At 29.6% G+C, this 25,514-nt stretch overlaps 1 protein-coding gene and 1 long non-coding RNA gene across 2 annotated transcripts; both read left to right on the forward strand.

The window, feature by feature from the left end:
* Positions 1 to 2,189: 2,189 nt before the first annotated feature.
* Positions 2,190 to 6,009, forward strand: LOC147800852 (uncharacterized). The gene is made up of 3 exons (XR_015431072.1): positions 2,190 to 2,619; positions 5,132 to 5,333; positions 5,857 to 6,009. It is a non-coding gene; the product is annotated as an uncharacterized LOC147800852 (long non-coding RNA).
* A 2,100-nt stretch (positions 6,010 to 8,109) lies between these two features.
* LOC147800853 (afadin-like) lies at positions 8,110 to 18,272 on the forward strand. Its single transcript, XM_087156300.1, has 7 exons — positions 8,110 to 8,236; positions 9,936 to 10,103; positions 11,099 to 11,273; positions 12,465 to 12,553; positions 14,131 to 14,259; positions 15,198 to 15,266; positions 18,075 to 18,272. Exons 1-7 carry the CDS (start codon positions 8,222 to 8,224, stop codon positions 18,270 to 18,272), a joined length of 843 nt encoding a protein of 280 aa, XP_087012426.1. The 5' UTR covers positions 8,110 to 8,221.
* The last annotated feature ends 7,242 nt before the right edge of the window (positions 18,273 to 25,514 follow it).

The following is a 25,514-nucleotide window of genomic DNA, read 5'->3' on the forward strand; positions in this document are numbered from 1 at the left end:
TCATAAATTAATGCTTTTGATAGTAGTAAATTAGAAATTTTCATTTTCCTCACAGGCATCTCCACCTCCTCCTCTTGTGTCAGATGATTCTGATGACGTTTCTCCTCATGATGAACCTTCTCGGGATGAACCCGTTTCTGCTCCTCCATCCCCAGCTAGAGCGGGACCCAGCTTCATACTGAGTAAGTGTTCCTAAGTGTGCAAGTTTAAGCAGGGGTCTGTCCAGACATTTTGTGAAAGGTTCGTTTTTCGGGAAATTGTGAAAAAATTACTCACATTCTTTCAACCAGGGTCCGCTTTTATGAATTTGTGCAAATAGGGTCCGTTATTGCAAAAAAAAACCTTTTTCAATGAGTTTTTAAATTGTAAAGACATACAAGATTATGTTCAACACTGTAAAATTATAATTAAAAAAATTAAATTTCAAAAAATAAGCAACTGCTGCTTCTAAATTAAAGATGCAACATGCAAATATTTGGTATTCAGCCTATACTGCTGAACGCAGAATATTAATTTCGGACGAATAATGGAAGAATCGTCTGCCGAAGACAAAACTTAATTCGTTTACATCCATCTTTCTTGTTTTCTGTTCTTGAAAGGGTTTATTCGATTAATAAAATAATAATGAAGATAAACAAATTTGTGAAGAGTCCGTTTCTAAGTTAAAATATTTTGTGAAGGGTCCGTTAACGGTTTCTTCTAAACAGGTTTAAGTAAGTGTTCCTATATGCCAATTGGCATAGTCAGTAGTGTTCGCAAAATGAATGTTGCGGAGTAAAAGTCATTGCGTTTTGTGTAAAAAAAAAACCGAAGAATTTTTAAGTATCCGGAAAAGTGTTCTAATAAAACCATTTTTCAAAATAAATAAAATTTCATTCAAAACATGATAAACATTACAACTATTTCACAGCGAAATAATTTTATTTTAAAACAAAACACACTATAAATGCAATACATTACCTTCACTGTTTAAAATAAATGGTTTACAGTTTGGTAAAACATGAGTTAAAATATATAACTGTTATTAATTTTTTTCATGACTTTTTGATACAGTTTGAGTTTATTCCTCCGATTGAAATTCTTTGCGTATTTGAAATTAATTTCCAACCAGACATTAAAGTTGAGCAACAGTTAATAATGTGTGTACCACACAAAACCGGGATGAATATCTCAGATTACCCACTTTCTTCAAACTTTAGCACCATAATCAATGTAAGGACTTTCCGCCATGCCAGATTTAAAGTGAACCTTGTTAAATATCCTCCCAGCTTTTCATTAGATTGTGCAATTTCCATTTTCAGTGTCCAGCTGCCCTTCTCAAAAATGAGTCAGCCCAGAGAACTTTCTGTAGTTGAAAACAAATAGTTTCTTCATAGTTGATTTTCTTGAAAATGAAGAGCTATTGCTGAAATTGAAAAAGAAAATAAATTATACTTTTCAACGAAAAAAATCCAAATTTAAAATTATGAAACGGTGAATATTTATTAGAAACTTAAATTATTTAGTTCGAAAATGTTTTTTTAAAAATTGTAATATCCTTTACAAGGAAATTCAATAGGTAATACCCGGTGTCGATAACTGCTTCAAAAAATCTCAGCAGCGCCACACAGGAATCAAAAAACAATTCAGTCAGTATGCTTAATTAAATGTTTTCACATATTTATTATTTTTATGGTTTCATTAAATTTTTACAACCTTAGATTATTTCTAATTGAAATTTTTTTCAAAAAATATGATTTAATCAAAGTAAAATATAAGTTTCCAAAATGTGACTTTTAACTGTCTTAAATGGAATTTTTGTGAACCTATTGATATTGGTCACCAACTCATTAGGTTATTTTCTGGATGTCTTCTCATGATATCTTCTGGCTAAAATGGCATTGGCTGAAAATGATATTTTAAGTAATATTTAATTTATTTTCTTCCATAAATAAATGTCTGTTTATTAATAATATGGGGTAACCCTTTCGCAAAAAATGTCACTGGACCATAAGTAATGAAATGGATAACTTTATAAGCTCGAATGTTAGATTGAATACAATTTAATGCTATATTACATTAGTTCTAATATTAGAAGATGGGATTCATGAGTCTAGCATTTTCTAGCATGGCAGTATTATAATTGCATCTTTCTAATGATATAATATCAATAATTTGAAATAATATCATTTTTCTACCTGGTTATAATAAGCTGATCTTTACCCTGCCACTCTCCCCTCCTATGTTATTTATCATCTCGTTTAATTTTTCTTTTATAGGTGACAACTCATCTATGTTTTCTGTCAACACTTCTGATTTCTCCTCAAGCTCTTCATCAGAATCCTCCGACAGCTCCCCCGAGTACTCCCCCGAGCCCTGTGTGAGCTCCACTGAGTCCTCCGATACCTATCAGAGCTCAGTTAAATCAGACAGAAAGGGGAGAAGAAAGAGTGAAGCTGAAAGACTAAGGGAATATACAGCAGAGATTGGAGTGAAAATATCTGTGGCTCGAATGATGGAATTGAAACCAAGGTTAAGAAAACGACGGAAGGCGGTTTCATATAAGGGGATGTGCTGATCAGACCCTCGGATCTGATCATCCTGCTGCTTGTCTCATCCCGGTGGTGATTATCTTCTCTGGTCAGTTAAGTTTTTGTATCCTGTTTTGATTTTCTTTGTTAGGTTTATCCGATCAATGATTTAATTTTTTCCTCTTGCCTGAACTTGGTTGCTTAGCAACGGAGTAAAGTTAGTTATTGCTCTCTAGAATTAGTCTGGATTATCTTAAATTATTCCTTTGCGGCTCGATTTTGCGAGGCAAGTTTTTTTGGGACTTTCGCCTAATATATATAACCTCTTAAATCCCTCCCACAATTTATGATTCAATCTCTTTAGCATTTTGTCTACCCTCCTATTTTGTGGGTCAATCGAAATATGCAAAGAAAACTAAGTTAAATGGCAGAAAATACGTTTTTGTGTCTGATTTTGTAACTTAAAAGTTAGCACTAATTAAAATTTAATTATAATTTGTTTATAATTTCACTTATTTAGATTCATTTTGAATCTAGTATTTTTAGAGCATACGTTATACTCGAAATCTAGTATACACACACACACACACAAATTCTTTATTTTATTGTATGTATAGATTAGTTGTCGTCCTACCTGATGGCTTTTCATTGTTAGATAAAGCAAAACACATTTTTACTAGTTCATTCTATTAAAGATTAACTGTAATCCGTATTATTTGGCATAATGCGTTGCTCAAGGCAACTCAGGATATTTAAAATATTCCACAGTGAAGCTACTTTTTCCTGCACTTATCTATCTTATGTATCTAATTGTATTATAAAAATGTACAATATTGGTGCAATTGTACTCGGCACCAAATTTACTTAAAATGCTTTGTACCTATAAACGAGTATATTTAGTACTATAACTAATTTAAAGTTTAAAAGATAGTGTTTTCTGGGAAACCTAGAGTAATTATTCCAATCTCTGAAAAATTTGAAAAATTTCAAAATTCAAACAAATTATTGGAAGAGAATTTCCGTAATTCTAAGTTATTTTCTCCTTTACTTTCATTCTGGTATTTTAAGAATTTCGAAATTTCGTGGTTTCCTCCAGGTTATGTCTGAACTCACTTTTTCTATACTTCAAATTTTGAATTAGTTATGAAAGTGAAAAAGAATTATGATCTCCCGTGCTATGGCGTTCTGATAAATTTCACTCATGAATCGTTCATGATCGTTAAAGTCCTATAACATGTAAATCTGGTCATTTGATCAAAAGTTATTCGGAGTTTTCCGTTTTTTCCTATCTGCTCTGTACTACTTGCTATTTGTATTTTCTTTACTTAAAAATACACACATATTGTTGGTGCTACATATTTTTTAAGAAGTTTTCTCTCAGCTCTTGAAGTTAGAGTAATGTTTATATCGCTTTGAATATCATGTACATCTCTTAGTAACATCTAAGAATATTTACTAACATCATCAGAAAAACATTAATATTAATAAAAAAAGTAAAAGTTTAAAATTAAAAAAAATGTTCAAAATTGGAATTTCTTAGTACAACTGTGTTTTAAAGAGGAAAAATAATCTTAATTTCTGAGAATTTAAAGCTTATCTCTTAAATACACAGCTGCAGAATATTTTCATACAAAAAACTTATTTTATCCTGAAATAAATATATTTTTCTTTCTACGTACATCACGAGTAACCAAAATCTGCTAAAACGTTCATGCTGTCTTGAGATTTCCACATAGCTGGGAAAACCTATAATTGTCTACGATGTTAATTTAAGCAAAAAAGGAACTTTATATTTTCAAACCAAAGCTAGGGAAACCCTTGCAACAAACATGGAAAATAACCTCTCTCAAAATTCAATGAAACGATAAGTAACCCATAGATTATGAAATAAATTTATACCTATCTTGAATTTCAAATTTTTGCTTATTTATGTTTCTAAGAATTTAAATAGCCTCAAAATTTAAAATTTAAATTTATCATAACTTTAAAATTTCTTTTTTTAAAACTTCTTAAGTTATTAGGTATGCATAAATTTTTTTAAATGCATTTTTTTATGTACATAGAATTATATTCCCATTAGTTTCATAAGAGTGAGACTCTAAAACTAAGGATGTAAGTGTTTAGAATATTAATAAAAAATAATATAGATAGAAATAAGTTTGTTTCAACTGTTTTTCATTTTTTGATTGAATTCTTTTAATTGACTGTTATTGAAGTTTATTGTAGTTTTTTATTGTAGTTTATTATTTTTTGCAAATATTTGTCATTAGTACTCAAGCACAGCATGTTTATATTTTGTCATTTGCTCTTTTTAAAAGCTATCTGGTACATGTATACTGTAGCAAATGTTATTTCTGTTTTAGCTTATTTCTTATTTATTTACTTAATTAATTCTTTTTTTTGAAAAATTTTGATTTTAATTTGTCTTTTCTTTCTTGTTTCCTTTTCTTTTAAAATCATGTTTTTAATTATAAAGCAAGATTTTGTTTGATTAATTTTTCACGTTAACCAAATTACACGTTAGAGATTTGATAATGAAAATATATTATTTTTTTTATAATTGATCTGAATACTTCTTAATATTTTCTGTAATTGGATTTTAAAAAGTCATTCTTTTACAGTGATCTTGAAGATAATGTTGATCAGAGTGAAATTTTGAATGCGGATGAAATATATATGTGGTCTGTTGCATGCAATACACTGGGGGATTAGACTAATTTTGTAGACAAGTTTGAGGATAGTAACACAAAGTGCGAGACATCTTTGTTTGAAGTTATACAAGCTAATTTCTTACCTGCTCTGAAAGAAATATACCAAGAAAAGGTATTTTTAAAAATCTCTTAAAAGTTGCTATTATAAGGATCGTTAAAATATAACACATTACTTTGGCTAATTTCTTATGTGCTCTGAATGAATAATTTCTCTAGAAAAGGTACTAAAAAAAAGGTTTGATCAGATGTGTATGTAGTTTGTTTTTTTACGTTTGCTTGATCAGATTATTACATCCAAACATATTGTTTAGTACAATTTTCTTCACAAATATGTATTTAGTTCATGCTATGCATCACCAAACAAATAATATCATTCTAGGATACTCATGAAAAATCCGTATTTTATTCATATATCTCTTATTAATAATTGAATAAACAAATTTTGTTTAAAAAAAATTAATCTTTAATTGCTTGTTAAAAATTGCTTAACAGCATGATTTGTAAAATTTGTTCATATTTAAAATTTAAACATTCATTTTTTGCTAGAATTGTAGTTTTTAAGGAAAAAATGGGTCTGCAAAATTATTATTTTGTGCTAATGTAAATTTGTGTTATATTATTTTTTTTTATTTCAGACTATAAGTCATGACTAGAAATTCGATTGATAGAATAATGTTAAAGATAACTTAAAAATAGCACATCGGTGTGAATAAAGGAATCGTAAGTACAATTTTAATTATTAACTTTTTTTTTGATTGAGATTAGAGTATTATTGCCTAAATATAATTTGTTCAAGTAACCTTTTTATGCTCATAGTTTTTATTTCAATTGCCGATTGTGGTATTCTTTAATGTTAGTTTCTATAGGGTTGCTTGTAACGAACATTAACGGAACACAATATTTGCTCGTTGAGTGTTTGTGAGAAATATTTTCATGAAAAAATCATTTGAGATCATGCATACTTATTAAGTTATAGGTCACTCCAGAGGGAGAATAGGGAAAAACCTGGAAAATACAGGGTATTTAAAAATCACCTAAAAATAACAGGGGAAGGCAAGGGAACTTTGAGTCTTTCCTTACAAACTGAGAAAATACAAGAAACATATTTCTTGTTTTTGTTTTTTAAAAAGTGGTGACCACTCAAAGCAGACTCCTAAGAGATATTTAAGGTGCATATTTCTGCTGTACCAAACTATTTTACTTACTGTAGCATTATTTGTTTTTAGAATGTTAAGCTATTTCTTATTTCTTTAAGTTTTTCCAGCAATTAAAACTAGTATAGTTAGCCTAATATATCTCACAGAAGAGTACAGTGATTGTGGGTTTCCTCTTAATATACTTAACTTGAAATTCTTCACATCTGTAGTTATTGCTTTCATTATTTATTAATTTTTTTCATTTTCTATAGCTTAACTTTCAACTACAATGTTCTCAAGAATAAGTTTCTTGGGAGTGATAACATAAGTGTCAGTTTAGATCAATAAATCTTCTTTAATCAATTTTTGAAATTGTCTTCATCGGTCACACAAGGCTGTCACTCCAGAGGGAGAATAGGAAAAACCTGGAAAATACAGGGAATTTAAAAATCGGCTAAAATAGCAAAGAAAAAACATGGGATTTTATTTCTTATTTTTGTTTTTTCAAAAAATGCTCACAAATCGCAATCTATGAGATATTTAAAGATCAGCTATATTATATTATTTAATTTATTATAGTATTATTTGTTTTATGTTGAGCTGTTAAAGTTTTTCCAGCAACTAAAACTATCATTTTTATCTTAATCTAGTTTACCAGAGTGCAGTGAGTTTCCTCTTAATATATTGGTTATCATATGTTCAGGGAAAACACAGGGAATTTTTTTTACAGATATCAGTGGCAACCCTGGGTTTGCTCGTTAAAAGTTAGCTATAATCTAATAGATTTTTACTTTGTACCAATCACATATTTTCATATTTCTCATTCAGAGGATTCACATTAAAGACGAGTTTGACTGTATTTTTTCTTCATGCTTTCAGATAGAACAAGTGAAGTGTCCACTCTGATGGTTAGGAAAAGTTTAAAATACTTTGATGAAGAAATTTCAGAATGGTCTGATGATACAACACATTATAATTATGTTCAAGATTATCAGCCTCTCTATAGGTTTGTCTGATTATTGATGATTTTTCGTCGTAATATTTTGATGTTGATTCTCTGGTTTTAGATGTGAGGTGTGTTAAGTAAACAGTATTTAATGTCCTAATTTGTTATGATTCAAAATTTGTTCAGAGCTGCTGATTAGCTGCTCATAAGTTTAATAGCAAATTTAATGGTTTTTCTAATTGCAGAAATCTTCCAGCCCCCACTGGAAGTTGTGGGTTATCTCAGCATCTGCCAATTATTTTAAATTTTTATTTTACAATTTAATCAGATATAAGCTAAACTGGTTTCTAATCAAAATTATAAGGCTAAGTTGAGAGAACACCACAAAGAGCGAAAAGTAACGAAATTTTTTTTTCAGCTACTCAATTATAAAGTTTTATAAGAATTTATTTCAAATTTTCTGAATATCATATGCAATTCAAATTTAATTTAAATTATTAAGATTTATAAGTATCTTATTTTTGCAATTTTTGTTTAATATATGTGTTAAATTAAACAATAATAATCTATAGTTCCATTTATGTGAAAAATCTGATCAAAAGTCGTTCAGCGTGTTCACATTTTTTTTTTGCACTGTACATAGCTGCCGGTGGCTCCTTCAAAACATGATAGGGAATAATATTTTCAGAATTTTGTTTAATCTAACATAAATTCCACATCATAGTCAGATATTTAAACTTTTAATGTTCACAGATTTAATTTACGTTTTCTTAATATTGGTGATATTAATTTAAGTACTTATTTTCATTTGCAGCAACCAATGGATTTATCAACTATTTCTCGAAAGCTGCTGATATTGTTATATTTCTGTTAATGATTTGATTACAGACAAATTGGTGTCGATTTCTCGTCTATATAATGGTGAACATGGTGGTAAGTTTTTTTTTATAATGATTTATTATGCTTTTAAACTTTTTTATTATCTTCTAAATTTTCGCATTAATGGATTTTTATTAATAGACACATTTAAATGTTTTCCATTACCAGTTACTAGTTAATGTAGGAAAAAAAATTGAATGAATGTATTGATTTCTTACTCCTTTGTTTTGCAGAAAAATTCTTTTCTCCTTTTTATTCTTGTGAAAATTTTATGTCTTTAGCATAGTTCTTACAAACTATTTGACATAATCAAAATTTCATGTGCTATATAAATTTTATTTATAATTCATATTATATAGTATCTATAAAAACTAATAGTTTTTTCCTATGGTTCTTGAAAAATATTTCAAAAAAGTAACTAAGTGATCTGCAATTGCTTTACATGCTCTTAAAGTGTCATATTTGTAAGATAATTTATGAATCCCAATAAAAAATGTACCAAATAAATATATAAAAATTGTCACTTTAAAAGTTATAAATGCTGTCTAAGTTACAATAAATTTTTATTACAAACAAATTTGAGCCTGAACCATTGCTTGAACTCTTTATTTCATAAATACATCTAATAAAGGATGCTACAGAAAACGCCACAATTTTTTTTAATATGACTTAATAATAAAGAAGATTTACAAACTTTTGTGTGGTTTAGTACAGACTCTCGACTAGCCATAAACTGAAGAATCTAGAATGGGCCATACACTGAAATCTATGGGATTGAGATATATCAAGTAGGGTAGCCATTCTTCAGAAATATAATCATGTCCAGAAAATGCACACCACTCTTGTCTTTTTGACCTACTGAGCTAATGTGGTGCTATAGTATATCTAATATACTACTTTAGGGCTTTGACATAGGTGAGTTTTCTCACTTAATTCTCCAAAGGCAAATCTTTGAAACACATACGGAACGATAATAATTTTTTTAAATATAATAGCACAAAAATGAAAAGGGAACTCGGGTACATCTATCGAGAGCCACAAATAATCCTTCAAAGAGCCGCATGTGGCTTGGAGCCGCAGGTACTATATGATAACTAACTGTACTATATGATAACTAAAATTTAACTAAAAAGTTATACTAAAATTTTAAAACTCTTTAAAACATTTTCTACGTATTCAAACATTTTAAGCTAATTTATATGGAAAGGATTTCTATCTTGTTTTATTTTCCCACTACTGGCTTGTGAATTAATTGCATGCAATAATGTTTGAAATTTTTTTAAAGATTTTATATGGGATCTTTTTGGAAATAAGGAAAATTTTTAATTTTTCATCACTTCCATTAAAATCCACTTTCAGACAAAGTATCCCAGTTAATAGTCTATATCTATCTTTAGAATTTTGTGTTGAAGATAAGATGTTCCTTTTATGGTGTAAGAAATATTTTAAGATTAATTTTATATTAATAAAATCTTAATAATGCTGAGAAGTTATGTGAGAAAGAATTTAATTTTTCTTTACATTTTCTTATAAAATGTATGGTTTGCATTTAAAACCTTGAAACTTTTTAAAATTTAAATGTAAACTTATAGCTAAAATAAAACAAAGCTCAAATTTATAGTTAAGTAAATTGTTTTTTTTGCCTAAAGATATTTTTTAATAAAAATTTAGAATATGTAAACTGATGCTTGTTTTTTGTACCCAACATATTTTATGTTGATTATAATAGTGCTTAAATTTAAATGTGTTTTAGGCTGCTCATTTACTGCAAGCTCCAAAAAGCAATTCTGAAGACCTGGCTTCCATTAGTTCTCTTTGTTTTAAACTGAACTCACTGCAGTTACAAACACTCTTAGAAAGCTATCTACCTTCAGATGATGAACCTCATATACCTCAGGAATTTATTGAAAGTATTGTAAAGGTATGTGTTATGTATTTGTAGTAACCTGACAGAGTTCTTTCACTGAATAGTTAGCTGTTATTAGATCCATGACTAACTTTATATTGTAAACTACTGTACCCAAACTTTCTTATAAATATAAGGAATAAACTTTCAAAGCAAAAAAGGAAGAGGGAAAAAGTGAATAATTCTCAACTGAAAGTTCTGAAATGGACGTACTACAGTTTCAGTTTAAGAACCTTCCTCGGTGTCTGGATACCAAAATGATGGTAGCAAAGTAAAGAGACAAACACATGCTAAATGGTTTAGCCAATAGAGACAGAGGAACAGGTTTGAATAATATAATAAAAAATAAGATATGAAAAAATGCGTGAGGGGATCTGAGGAGAGCTCCAGGGGACAACAGATTAAATTAGAGTACACTTCCAAATATTGAAAAACAGTGGGATGCAGAAAGGTCATTAAGTAAATTATTATAATTTTTCAAAGTATGGAAGGACAACCAAAAATTGAATTCGGTAGATTAAGAGCACAGTGTTAAATGATTTTAGCAGAATAAAACTCAAACATGTGATTAAAATTCCAACTATGTAGAGCAATGAAAGATCGATTAATGTCCTGACTTTGGTCATAGCTTTCTCTTTTTTCTTTTTTTTTAAGTTGAAGTTTAAGGGTATGTTTAGTTTATCCAATATATGCAAGACTACAGTGACACCAAATTTGATAAATACACCAGCTTTTAATATCAGCTATAGGTTCTTGAAGGTTGGTGAAATTTAATTTATTAAATGGGGAAGAAACTATTTTAAAACTGAAATTTATTCAAAATCATAGCAATTTGGGAACTGATTTTCAGATAATAAGGTAAAACAATCAAATTGTCAAAATCTGATTCGAAATTTTGGTAGATATCAAATTGAATTTTTTATGGATGGAATCAATAATATTAAAAGGAAATCACTGTCTACAGCTATACCTAGAGAGCTTTTTAGATAATAGTTTTTTTTATATTTTAGGTTGCTGAAAATACTGCTGATGAACAAGCTAGAAGTGAAGGCAGAGATATTAAACTCGAAGAAGACTCTGATTCACAATTGCCTTTCTTGTTGCCTGAGGATGGTTATTCTTGTGCTATTGTTCGAAGAGTTCCAGCTGGATTGCAAGAATTTTTGCAACCACTTATTCTAGCAGGTAAAACAATTGCTTTATTATTGATGTACAAATATTTTTAATTTGCTATTTTATATTTATTTAAAATTGCTATACAAGTGAATATTGAAAATTAAATTTAAATATTTAAATGAAAACTATTTTCTTTCGTGACTTAAAACTAAATTTTCAATAACATAATTAAAATCATTATTTATAACTATAATATTTCCTTGGTAGATGAGTTTCTGATTTTTAAATAAAATTGAAAAAAAAAATTAAAAGATGTTTCAATTTGCCATCAAAATCTTTTTCACTTTTAAATTGATTTTGAAAATTATTATTTAATACTTGAAAATAATAACTTATGCAACTAATCCAACCTCCATTTTTTTTATCAATATAAAGAATATTATGTATGTAAGTAAATTAAAAAAGAAAAAATATTTAATGTGTTAAAATTGAGAACTGCTAAAATTTAATAATTCTGAATTAAGCATAGATTTTAATGTTATTTATTGTTTTATTACCTTTTTCAATATTCTGTTATGATCAGTTTAAAAAATTTTTTTATCACATTTTGATGGAAATGTAGAGTAAATTTTGGTAGAATAGTTTTGAATAATTATCCATTATAAATCGAAACTAATAATTTTTACCTTAAGAAATAAATTGCTGTCATGAAAGTGTTCTCACAGTTAGAACTCTTTAGAAGTCTTCATTTACCTAAAAACACAACTACAAATATTTCATATTTTTAAAGCCTCAGTTAAACATTACACACTCAGTTTACTTTGATATATATGATTGTTAAGCAAAAACCATAATTCAGTTAATTGGAAATGGGTTTCACTTTAAGCTTTAACAACTTTTAAAAAACATGACTAACATTTATTTACTAATTATGTGATTTAAATTAATGTTGAATATTTTCTGATGTCATGTGTTACATTGTTGTCAGCATACTAAATGTCATTGTAGCTATAGTTTTTTCCCCCCTGCTTTTTATTATAATTATTAGAGCCACATCCTTCTCCCTTTTTAAAGTGAAGTTTAAAAAGGTGAAATTTGTTTATTCTGACTTTTTTTAATGTATGATTAGAATTAAAGTATTTTTGATTAGAATTAAAGTATTTTTGAATTCATTAATGTAGTAGCTTTTATTAATAACTTATTTTACTTAAATATATTACCAGGAGTATTGTATATAACATGTTTAATATTTTGTTAAAGGTCTTTGTCGTCTTACAATTCAGCCTACATCTTCTGGGTATTGGACTATTTACATGTCTGATCAAGATATTGGCAGGTTGCCTTCTGGGGTAATTAAAATTTATGTATTACATTCAAATAGTTAATTTTATTTTGATATTGTTTCTTTCAATTGTTCTGAGAAATTGCTTGAAAATTAATCTATGTATTAAACAATTTAAGTAAATGTGTGTGAGATTTTTTATATATTTATTATGTCATTCATAAATATACTACTGAGTTAAAATATGTGAGTTTTATACTTAAAGTCTAGCTTTAAAAAACTGAAAAAGAAATAACTGTTTTATTTTGATAAACTATTAACATTTGTAAAAAAATTCTGACTTCACTATGTTTTTAATATTTTAAGTGAAATCAACATATTCATTAAAATTTATTTTTTGAACACTCTTTAAACTGATATTCTATATCCTAAAATAATAATTATTTGATGAAATTTCCATTGATATTAAAGGACACATGACACTAAATTTGCTTACTGTGAGAGATGTATATCAATAATTTTGTCACTAATGTTTCAAAATAGTATGTTAATTCTTCTACCAGGATGAAAAAAAGTTCACATAAATTTGAAAAGAGTTTTTTACAATAAATACTAACTATTGGAAGATTTTGAGTTATAACTTACTTTCTGTTAAGTTGAATGGAAAGTTTTGTTCACGAAAATGCATGCCTTATTTTATATTAATGTTAAGGTTATTTTATGAAAGAAAGTGGTAGGGTATTTGTCCTATAACTCAATTGTTATGTTCTAGCTTACAGAGACACAGGTATATGGCAGAAAAAAGGAATGTGCATACATATTCTCACTTGTATCGAAAGTATCCAGCAGAGCTAAGTGATAACCCTAATGTATACATTTAAGGATAAACACCCTACCATTTTTTTAAGGCACAGTTTGCATCTTTGTTTAATGAGGTGCGCCAAAAGAAATTTTCCTGTGTACCTAATATAATTTATCGTCAATCCAGGATTCATTACCAGATTCAATTCTTTTGGAATTTTGTGAAAACAATATTAAATTTGTAAATGATTTTGTTCAAAACTAAGATTGTAATCTCAAGTGATACATATTTTTGCAAAAACCACAATTATATATGACTACATGAGCATTTAAATACTAAGAAATAAAAACTAATTTGTCCACTATTTGGTTGTTAGAAAAATTGCATCACCAATTTATTTAAAAGTTTTCCAGGAGGATTTTAATTTTTATTTGTCAATTATCCATATAAAAATGCTCATGTTTTTAAAAGATAAGTTTGATGAACAGTTAAGTTTTTGAAAAGTCTTGTCTTTTTTTTTCAGTATTGTGATTTTTGTGAAAGGTTCTATAATAAAATGGTCCTTAAATGGACCTAATTTTTTTCTAGGTCATCCCCAATTATTGATTCATGTGGTCATGTGTGAAAACTTGTCTGTATTTGTTCTGTTGTGTTTTAAGAGACATTTTCTTTACCGTCTTAATTTATTTATTATTCTTATTTATTCTGTGAATACGTAAGATTACTTTTTAAAGTACTTTTTAGAAAGTGTGCCACTTTTAAAAAGTAACGACTTTGTCTTTAAAAAATCTAATAACACGTATTTGAGAAATGTTAGAATTAAATTGTAATTTAATTTCTAGGCTCGTAGTCCAAGTTTACACAGTCATGTTGATGATAGCAGCAGCTGGAAAAACCAAGAAGCAGAAGTAGATACAATCCGCTTACAGAAAAGTAATGATGGCATCGGTCTGAGCATTATTGCTGCTGGGGTAAACATTTAATTTCTTTCCTTGTTATAAAAAATTGTTTAACTGCAAAATACAAGAAGAAAAAAAAGAATTCTCAGTTTTGAAATATCTTTGCATTTTATAAATTCAATCATTAATTTAAAATTTATATTAAAAATATTATTTTTAACTAAAATGTAAATTTTTAATTGTAGTCTTAATAATATTGTAATTTTTAAAGTATTCCTAAAATTTTCCCTAGGAGCAGAATTATGTTGAACATTTTACGTCAAGACTTGAGAATCACACTAATAAAATTATTACTACTCTTTTTTAGTGACGAATAATATTGTTTTGCAAACTAAATTTGTAGGCCTTAATTAGAAATACCAAATTATGTATAATTGCTTACGTAACAGAACAAAACTTGATAACAGCATATAAAATTTTCTTCACTTTTAGAGTTGCTTATTCTAACAGTTCTGCTCCATTAATTAGTTGTTCTGTTGGGATTTCCACATACGTTGCAGTTCTGAGCATTAAGCATTTCTTATTATTCTCTTAGAATTTACAATTTTTGTAACTGTTTAGTTTTAATTATTTATTAATATTTTTTAAAAGCTTAAAAAGTTGATTAAAATGTATGCTGCAAATATATTTTAAAATATATTTAGGTGACACTTACATAATAAATGTTTAATATAATAAAATTTTATATTTTACAATTAATATAATAAATATAATAAAATATAATTATTTTATAATAAATGTAATTATAATTTTAGAATTTATTAAAATATTTTCTCTAATTAACATTGTATCCGAAGCATTGTTTTAGGATATGCCGTAATTCGAGTTAAATACCAAGAAATATAAATGTCTACAACATTCTAGCCTTGTTAAATTTATATGTTTTTAAAATTTACATATGTTGAAGCATACACATACTAAGAAATGATGTATGGTATTTATTCTTATAGGCTCCCTCTGACGCTGGCAAGATCGGAATCTTCATAAAATCTGCTGTAAAAGGCGGTGCTGCTGACCTAGTAAGTGGTTATAATTGAAGTAATTGTGCTGAAACTAAGAATGGCTTAGAAATAATTGAATTGTAAATGATGACTTAAACCTACCCCTCCCCCCTTACTTAAACATTAGATTTTTTACTATAGAAAAATTTGTTTCTCAGGTATGTATAGTGAGTTATTTAAAAGCATATTTTGTATGAAAGATATAAATCAGGATTCATCATTTTCCTGATGAAAAGTATTTTTTCCTCATTTCTCCTGCTTTTAAGATTTTGTTATTCCTGATTTTTTTTTTGTATCTGCAGAATATACCATTTCTGTAATGCGTATATTAAAATAATTTATTTTAAGAATTGAAAGATTTGGATTTTTTTTTATCTTGATTGGTAATGCTAGATCACAAAATTTGATCGATCAAACTTGGCGACTGTCTACTAATTATAAGCATGATTTAGATAAACAACCTTACTCCCAAGATTCATTGCTTCAAAATTTTTGAGAATTCAGTCATTTTATGTGAAAGGAAACTTAAATATTTTACAAAATCAAATTTTATAGTGATGAGTTCAAGGGAGATATGTTTACTTATTATTTACTGAAACGCACACTTCCATGGTGGAATTTTGTGCTTTTATAATTATTGATTCATCTGATTTTAAAAATGCCTACTTATTATTTTCTGAAATGCACTCTTCCATGGTGGAATTTTGCGCTTTCATAATTATTGATTCATCTGATTTTAAAAATGACAAATTTCAATCGACCTTTTAGTAATTATATAACTAAATTATATTTTTACAAATGATAAAGTAGCATATTTACTGTGTTTTCGTTTTGAGGTCATTAACACATTAAAATTTCACAAATCAAATTATTTTAAAGAAACTCTATTACAAATTTTGAAAAAGGGGAATATTAATTCATTTTATCGCCTCTTTCCTAACTACTTTTTTAATACAACAATACTATCATAATTTTTTTATGTATATTTATCTTAAACTATTATAAATTTTGTTCAGTGATCCTCCAATAATTCATCTGATTTTTACTGGAAACTATATAAACTTTCTGTTCTAAACAAATTTATTCTGAAATTCAAAATTGTTTTTATTATTCTTTTGGTATAAAATTTGCTTTCATTAAACTTAACTAAAGCAGAATATGCTTTCTTTTTTATAGTAATCTGGTATGTGCCTCCTGCTCCAAAAATGTTCTGATATTGAAAAATATTGTAAATTGATAAATATTGTACAATATTGTAAATATTGTAATTAAAGCCGATATAAATACGGATTATGTTTTATCATCAGAAACTTTCGTCATTGGACTAAAGAACTAGAAACTGAAAGATCCATATATGTAACCATGATATTTCAGTTATACTAAGCTATTTCAATTATTATAGCATTATTTAAGTATGTTCAGCTGTTTTTAAAAACTATACCCGATTTTTAAAAACTGTAACAACTGAAAAATTATTACATTTGCCATCTAGTGTGCTGTTTAATGACATAAAGTGAGAGAAAAAATAGTTCACTACAAGTATCTTTTATATTAAAAATATCGGGACAGCTACTGTCACCGTTGTTTTAGATGTTCCACCTAACTTTAAGTTTGAACTTGCTGCGAATTAACTAATAAAAAAATAAGAAAACTTAACAAATGTACAAGGAGTGCTAAGCAATAAAAGAAAGTTAGTCCGAGAATTATCAACCATTAAATTTGTTGTAAAAAAATGCAGAGTTTTTCGATCATTTGATTAAAACTTAAAGTTCTTTTCAATGTCCGCAACTTTAGTGTTAAAATTTGACGTGCTGAATGGTTTATTTTCCTTTTTGAATTGAGTGCAATTTTTTTTCAAAAATTAGTTTTATTTGAAAATTATTTCAATTAACTGTTTTTTTCCCCAAATTCATTTCCCTTTTTTCTTTACTTTACAATTATCTATTGTTGTAAAAAAGTATTCACCTCACTCAAAATCTTCGTTTTATTTAATCTTGCTTGACTTGATGTCAAAATGAACAACCAGAAGAAAGAATAATAAATGCAAAAAGAGAGTTTAATTTTAATACTTCGAAAATGTAGAAAGTTTGAAGCAATTTTCATAGTAGTGTTTGCAGTTTTTTAAAGAAAGTTCAAAACGATAAGGGATTTTTCTTATATTAAATTTCACCATTGCTGTCCATTTATTCTGAGGTAGTGAAATTTGCAATTCTACGTAAAAAGTCCTGAATATTTCGAGGTCTTTTAGGAAGTACAAAATCTACTGAGAAAATTGCTTGAAACTTTATCCTGCTTTTAAAATACTTATATCAGATTTCTTCCATTAGTTGCAAAATACAATTCACTACAAAATAATGAAGGTATAATTTTAAAATTTTTCCACGCATGCTCAGTACAAATAAAACTAATTTAAATGCTCATATCTTGTGAATTTTTTTTCTTCGAATTTTGAAAGCAATATTTTTAAAACCAATTTTAAATTGCAGGGGAAGAGCTCACTGATGATGTAAAAAACTAAACATCGTGTCGGACCAAGGAATGTAAAAGCTTTGTATCAGTATGGAAAGACGAAATAAGGTAGTTATAGAAGTGGAGTGATATAACCAAGATATTCTTGGATAGAAAGAATTTGGAAAATTCAAGACAGGAAACGGCAATGCAGTCCTTTATTCGGGTACTGATTAAAGACATGGAAAAGGTGTTGGATACATACTAAGAAAAGAAACAGCGAAAAGCTTAATTGAATGGGAACCAATTAGTGATAGTAGATCAAGATTTTATTCCAAATACTAGTTCAAATTATCAGTCTTACAAGTTTATTCTCAGACAAAGGATTGTGAAGATGAGGAAAAAGAACGATTTTACGAGCAATTGCAATGTGTAGTAAATAAGTTACCGAAACAAGATGTAAAAATCTTAATGGGAGATCTTAATGCAAAAATTCGAAAAAGATTGTCAGAAAGCCAATGCTATGTGGGAAATGAAGCTATTGAAGAAACGAAAACTTTTTGTATCCTTTTGTGAAATGAACGAATTTGTTATTGGTGGAAGTTAGTTTAAACACAAAGATATTCACTGGGTATCACCTGGTGCACAGGAAACAAATAGACCACACTGCAAGCAGAAGAAAATTCTTCGGCCCAATGAAAGATGTTTTAGAGTGAGGAGACCAGTGCAAATTTCTTATTTCGTCTTATTTGAAATTAATGCTTAGAATACACCCAAAAGTTAAAAGAAGAATGAACTTCGACACAGCCAAATTTGACAAGGCGATCGAATGACAAAAATATTTATTTCGTTATCTTATGTTCATTTCTTTAACATGTATCATAACTTTGATGATATTTCTCTCTTTTGAGTGAATAGTTTGTCCTTTTTGAGACATTTTGCTGGGAATATAGACATTTTTAAATTCTAAATATATTTAATTATCTAGAGTAATGAAAGCTAAAATAGTAGATGATAAATCAAAGTAAGTGACTGAAAAAGAATTCACTGTTTGTGCTTGGGACGCATTAAGGGTTGTATTAATTTCAAGAGCGGAGATGTTTCCCCTCTCACTCCCTCGCTAACATGAACTCTGAGTCGGAGGAGGTGGAGCCAAGTGCCAACTCCTGGTGAACGAACTATGTATATATTTTTGATAATCTTTAGTACATTTCTAGGAAACTTTTTTTTTCAATTCAAAACGAACAATAATTGGCATCAGATAATACAATTGATTTTTGGAACAAATCAACAAGTTAAAGTTCTAAGACCGATAACTAAACAAATTTTTACTGAAAGAACTGGACTGAATAAATATAGAGATTGAACAAGGACTGCGAAAATCGTAAGGAAGAAGAGAGGATGCTTCCGAGAAAAACTAGAAGGATATCCAGGCGATAAAATGGAAAGAAACTAAACACCGTAGATCAAATAAAACAAAATGGGAAGGAAGTGGATTGAAAGTCATAGAGTAACAAATAACTGATTCAGGTGATTTTTGACCTCTTCATTTGAAGTAAATGTTCTACAGTTCAAACAATTTTGAAATGACCGGAACAAATAACAATCCGAAGACGCCAGATCTGGAGAATATGGTTGGTGTGGCAGTGCATCCCATTCAAGCTGTAAAAGCTTTTGGCGTTACTTTGACCAAACTTGTATGAGATCTCGCATTTTCTTGGTGGAACACTGTACCTTTTCTGTTGACTAATTCTGGCCTTTTCTGTTGAAGTGAATCTTCCCGTTTGTCCAGCTGACGTCAGTAGACTTCCGAATTAATTGTTGTGATATCCGGTAAAAGCTCCAAAAAAGAAAAAAATATATTCCTTTAAAATCTCACCAAACAGACAGCATCATTTTTTGTAGGATATTGGTTTTCGAAATGCTTTAAGCCGGTTCATCGTTTTTGCTCCATGATCTCTTGTGTTTGACATACATATCGGTTAATTTCTTTCTGGCATGAACAGCACTCTTACCTTTTTTATAGTAAAAAAGTAAAATATGACGAAAATGCTGCTTATTGCTCTCCATATTTAAAAGGGCACCAACCAAAAACTACTGCGCAGAATTAATTAAACTTTTTCACACACCAGCCTTGCTATATCAGCTCTCAAAACAAATAATGATATGTGGCTTAAGTGTGAAGTTGGGATCGAAAAAATACAATTAAATCCTCTGTCGGAAAAACGAAATTACTTTCCGAACAACCCGATAGTTTGCTCACTGACATCTTAGACTCCTACATTATAAATCAATACTTTAATGAGTGAAAAAAAATCAGATAAAATAATTTTTCCACAGCATGTAAACGAAGGTCCATCTCTTGAAATCTACCGACTTAATAGCCTTCTATCAATGCGTTTAATAGTAAAAATAAAGGAAGCAAAATTTCATATCTTAAATTGTCTAATCAAAGCATCAAGCGCTCTTATACTATCAGGTGTTTTGGAAGTATAATTCATGGAACGCCTGATATAATGCAGCAACATCAGAGCGGACACATATATCAAACAATTTATTAGTAAGATCTACGACAAAGCATACCAGCTACTTAAATCAACTGCTTGAGGTTGAATTTAATGACGTTAACACTAACTACAGTATAATAACTGTTTTTCTTCCTTAATGTGTTCTGGCACTGTTTCTTTACGTTTTTCAGAATTTACTTGAGCTAATTTCAAATTAATTCTTTTATTCACATGCACAGTTTATACACTACTGCAATTTATCGGTGCCTCGGTATGCGAGCAACCCCTTTGGGTAGCTGCCGAGGGATCAATCAATTGTTAACTTGAGAGTAATGACCAACCCAGAAACGAGTGGTAATTACCAGGACGCCTGGGCCATTGCATTAACAGAGATACATACAGACTTATATTTTTACGTTAACGTGTATTTCTAATTATGATTCTTTGTGGCAGCTGATTGAGACTATACGTTCTTATAATGTTTAAATATGCCACTTTTAACGCAGATGGGACACCGGTGTCTCTTTTTTTTAAACTGTTTGTCTGACTCTCTAATTTCAAGAAAAATATATTTTAGAAATTTTAAAAAGGCGCGTGTCCCACAGGAAAGCATTTTGTGACCGATGCTCTACCAATCTATCACCTTTTTCATCATTGATGATATTAGAAACGATTTTATTTCTTTTTACGCGGATGACACTGCAATAGCTACGAGATAACTAAATCCTGATCACGCTGTAAAGAATCTAAGTTTTAGCTTAAATCTTTTGCACAAGAGCCAAAGAAGGCGCGCTCAACAGTTGGTTAAAATTAAAAGTCTTAGAAGTGTCTTTAAGATATTCAAGAAGGTTGTGGATAGTCTCCAATTAAAGTCGATTATTTAGGATATTCACTGTTAGAGTATCGTCGTCTCTTAGCTTTAAAACTGGAACACTGAGTTAAGATGTTAATTATGGTTAATGGTTCTTTGCAACTGGAACAAACAGGTGCTGGTTCGTTCAGTAAGAAGCGTCTATGTGTTAGTCTTGTATGACCTATACGTAATCTGTTTATTAGGACTTTAATTTTTCTGCAGCAATTAAGGATTTTAAAAGGGAAATTAGTGGTTTTATTATTTCTGTGCTTCAGTTTCTTTATTTCTGTGCTCCATTATGTCTGCCAATTAGTATTTAAAGCGTTTATTACTTCGGTTTGAATATCAAGTCTTAAAACGAGTGGCAAAATTTACATGGCCAATGGTATCCCACCCATTGTGGTGGTCCTGAAAGAGTGGACACCACTTCTGGAGAACGCACTAGGTCTGCTCATCGGGAAGACTGATTGTGCAGCTCATAGGAAATAAAAAAAAGTTCATTTCATTATGAATTAACTATTCAATACTGATTAACTAATTCAATACTGATTTCACGAGAATTTTTTTTTCCATAAGATTATTTAGGTTTTGTTATTCATATGCGAGTTAAAATTAGAAATGTTTTAAAATTTTGGTGTTTTAAAGCTTATTGAAAACTTTTATGCACCTTTAAGTAAAAAGAAAATAAAGTTTCAGTAAGCGTCATTGCCTTCAGAGAAATTTTATTGATAATATTTTAATTTGTTACTGCAGTCATACAAAGTTTCATAACATATTTGACATTCTGAAAAACGATCTTTTTTTTCTTTCTTTTTTTTGTGTGTGTGTCTTTTTTTTCTTTAAAAAATAGAATGAAAACTAGTTGTATACTTGGTTCAGGCATATAACCTAACCAACAGGATTCATGGTCTTATACTTGGAAATAGATAATGACCAAAATAATTCCTCAGGGGATTTACTTGCGAGTAAACACGGGTGTCACAATCCCGAGGTACCCCAGTGATTATTGTTTTATTTAGATTAAGTTTAATTTTCTGTGAAGAAGTATGTGCTGTCTCTGGAAAAAAATTTGCCGACAATGTCAATGAAAAAATTGTTTCAACACGTTTATATAAATGTCAACATTACTCCTTCAAAGGAAAGCTGTACAAAAAATTGGACAATATCTGGAAATTATTACACGCCCTCTGTTAAGAATATAATAACCAAATTACAACAAATTTAGGGGCGATCCCATGACGTAGCACGTAGTCTCAAGCTGGGTGCAAAGCATGCCCTACCAGCCGGTTGAAAGAGAGGGGGACCTAACTTCCTTCCTCTCGTCTAAAGTGAAGCACGGGATATAGAGCACGTAACCTGTAAACTCCGAGATAAAATTACCCCCTCGATTGAGAATGCAAATAGGTAACTTCAGGATCCCCTTTTCTACCTTACGAGAGGCGGAGAACATGATGGTCAGCAATAGCCAACATTGTTAGTCTATATGCTTTTTTTTTGGGGGGGGGGAAAGGAAATCTGTTACTTAAAATAAGTGAAACATAATCCTAACAAAAGCAGCAATTTTGGATCTAAATGAATGACCAAGTAAACAGTACTTAGATCTTTTCTTTCCATAATGAAGTTGAGGTATTTTGTTCTAAGGGTGAACAATTGTATTACATGATCTTATAAAAAATTTACTTTCGTATTTTTTTTCATAGGACAAGGTGAAATTCAAAGCACTCCATAACTCGTCATCAGCAAACAATAAGATACTTATAACTGGGGCATATTTGAGATTAGTATCGATTAATTCATCATATTAAAAAAAAACTCTGACTCAGTCCCGTGTCTTGAGTTAAACCCTGTTTGTTTAGACACAACACACAGTCTGACTATATTTAACATTAATGAAACATTGCTTAAAAAGACTTTTAATCTACTTGTATGTAAGTTATCAGAAATGCCAGCCTTTTTAGCAATTCATTTCCCTAAACTCATGAATTTTTGAATCCCACAAATACTATCTTTGCTTTCTCTGAAGGCAGTCTTTTGTCTTTCGTTGTGAGCGGATCAATTTGTTTAGCATATCTACCAAACCCTGCTTGCTTTCCTTAAATAACTCCTATTTCATCAAACAAGCAGTAATCTGTTAATAATCAGTCTCTCAACTAAAAAAAATTATTTTGTCGCTGTTTTTCTTATTTTCCTTTTTTGTCTGTCCCATTTTCTGGGGATTAAAATGTTTGATACGGATAAATGAAAAATTTTTAATAATTTGTAGTGTTACTTTTTGAATCTCAAAATATTGGTATTTCTACTAGTTGTATACTTGGTTCAGGCATATAACCTTACCAACAGGATTCATGGTCTTATAGTTCTTGGAAATTGATTATGACCAAAATATTTCCTCAGGGGGTTTACTTGTGAGTAAACACGGGTGTCACAATCCCGAGGTACCCCAGTGATTATTGTTTTATTTAGATTAATTTGAATTTTCTGTGAAAAAGTATGTGCTGTCTCTGGAAAAAAATTTGCCGTCAATGTAAAGGAAAAAATTGTTTTAACACGTTTACATAAATTTCAACATTACTCCTTCAAAAGAAATCTGTACAAAGCATTGGACAATATCTGGAAATTATTTAACGCCCTCTGTTAAGAATATAATAACCAAATTACAAATTTCAAAGGTTCCCAATACTTCAATTGCAAGAATAGAACTGAAAACTAGCTCTGAATAATCCGTTACAGCCATGTGATTGAATGTAAATTATTTTATCAGCCTAACTGAACTAAAAACCACTATTAAGTACTGCAAACTAACATCACCATGTAATGCACAGAAATAATATATTCATACATCTTCCAAAGAAGATAGAAAAGATTATGGGTCGCTTTAATGTTTAGAATTTGTATCTCCTGTTTCCATCTTTCGCATTGTCGGGAATTAACAGAATAATGTTCGAGATAATTTGTACATTGTTCTGGTGATATGCAGGTTTTAAAATTATGCCCCGATTGACAACATCGATAACCTCTGCAATTATTCGTATAGTGGCCAAATTTTCGGCACTTAAGACAGATTAGATGAGGATTAGGAATGTATGGACGAACTTTGCAGTTTACGATAGCCAGCTTTTGTATCTGTAGGTAGTTGAGGATTATTATCTGTTCCTTTTTTTATGTGTAGATTATCAATTACGCCTTGATTACTCAGTCCTTCAACTATTGCATAGATTGAGAGAAACTGGAATGCTTTATCGGATATAACAGTTTTAGATATGTTCAGAGTATTGTGTGTTACAATTACAGGGAAGGTGCCAATTTGTACTTTTAAAAGTGATACGGTGTGTCTAGCAGAAATTGTTTCAATTTATAAATCACCCGAGGGTAATTGCTTAAAAAAATTGTGTCTCAAGCGAGATTTTTGTACGAGAGATAGCGATGGTGTCGAAAATTTGTTTTCATTTGTACTTATTGGAAATTTAGTTTTTGTTAATCTAAATGATGATAGGTTTCGATTGTGAGAAACACTTGTTGTCTCCATAACGTATGAAGATGTTCCGCTGAACACTCCCATTCCCACCATCCATCCCAATAAGGGGAACAGAAATACTTCAGCATCGGTACTTTGTTAAGGGTGGATCCAGCTAGATCACTACCCCAGGAGAGTATGGATCCGCCATTACTATATAGCTTAGGGGCAATCCCATGACGCAGCACGTAGTCTCAAGCTGGGTGCAAAGCATGCCCTACCAGCCGGTTGAAAGAGAGGGGGTGAAGCACGGAACAAAGAGCACGTAACTTGTAAACTCCGAGATAAAATTACTCCCTTGATTGAGAGTGCAGATAGGTAACTCCAGGATCCCTTTTTCCACCTTACGAAAGGCGGAGAACATGATGGTCAGCAATAGCCACTATTGTTAGTCCGTATGCTTTTTGGGGGGGGAAATCTATTTAAAATAAGTGAAACATAATCCTAACAAAAGCAGCAATTTTGGATCTAAATGAATGACCAAGTAAACAGTATTTAGATCTTTTATTTCCATAATGAAGTTGAGGTATTTTGTTCTAAGGGAGAACAATTGTATTATATGGTCTTATCAAAAATTTACTTTCGTATTTTTTTTTCATGGGTCAAACGCCAACAAAGTCTATTTCTCATCACCCAGATTTGTAAAGAACTCTGGTCACGTTTACCCCTTATCAAAACTCTAAAACCCTTTTTACCAAAACTCTAAACCCCTGGGCGGGTGCCTGTCACAAACCTGTGGCGGGTGCCTGTCACAAACCTGGGCAGGTGTATTTTAAATCTTGCAATCCAATTCTTTTCTAATCTTTTTATAAGCTTAAAAATATTTTTTTACTAACCTGAACAGATGTCTGTATCAAGAATAACTGTTTTTAAGGGAAAACATGTGTCTTCCTTTCTAAGAAATGCTCATCTCACGCCTACTTCCGATCTGATTTCAAAAGAAA

Source organism: Parasteatoda tepidariorum, unplaced genomic scaffold, assembly GCF_982258835.1.
Source record: "Parasteatoda tepidariorum strain Cologne lab strain unplaced genomic scaffold, Ptep-v5.0 scaffold_12, whole genome shotgun sequence".
Taxonomy (NCBI): domain Eukaryota; kingdom Metazoa; phylum Arthropoda; class Arachnida; order Araneae; family Theridiidae; genus Parasteatoda; species Parasteatoda tepidariorum.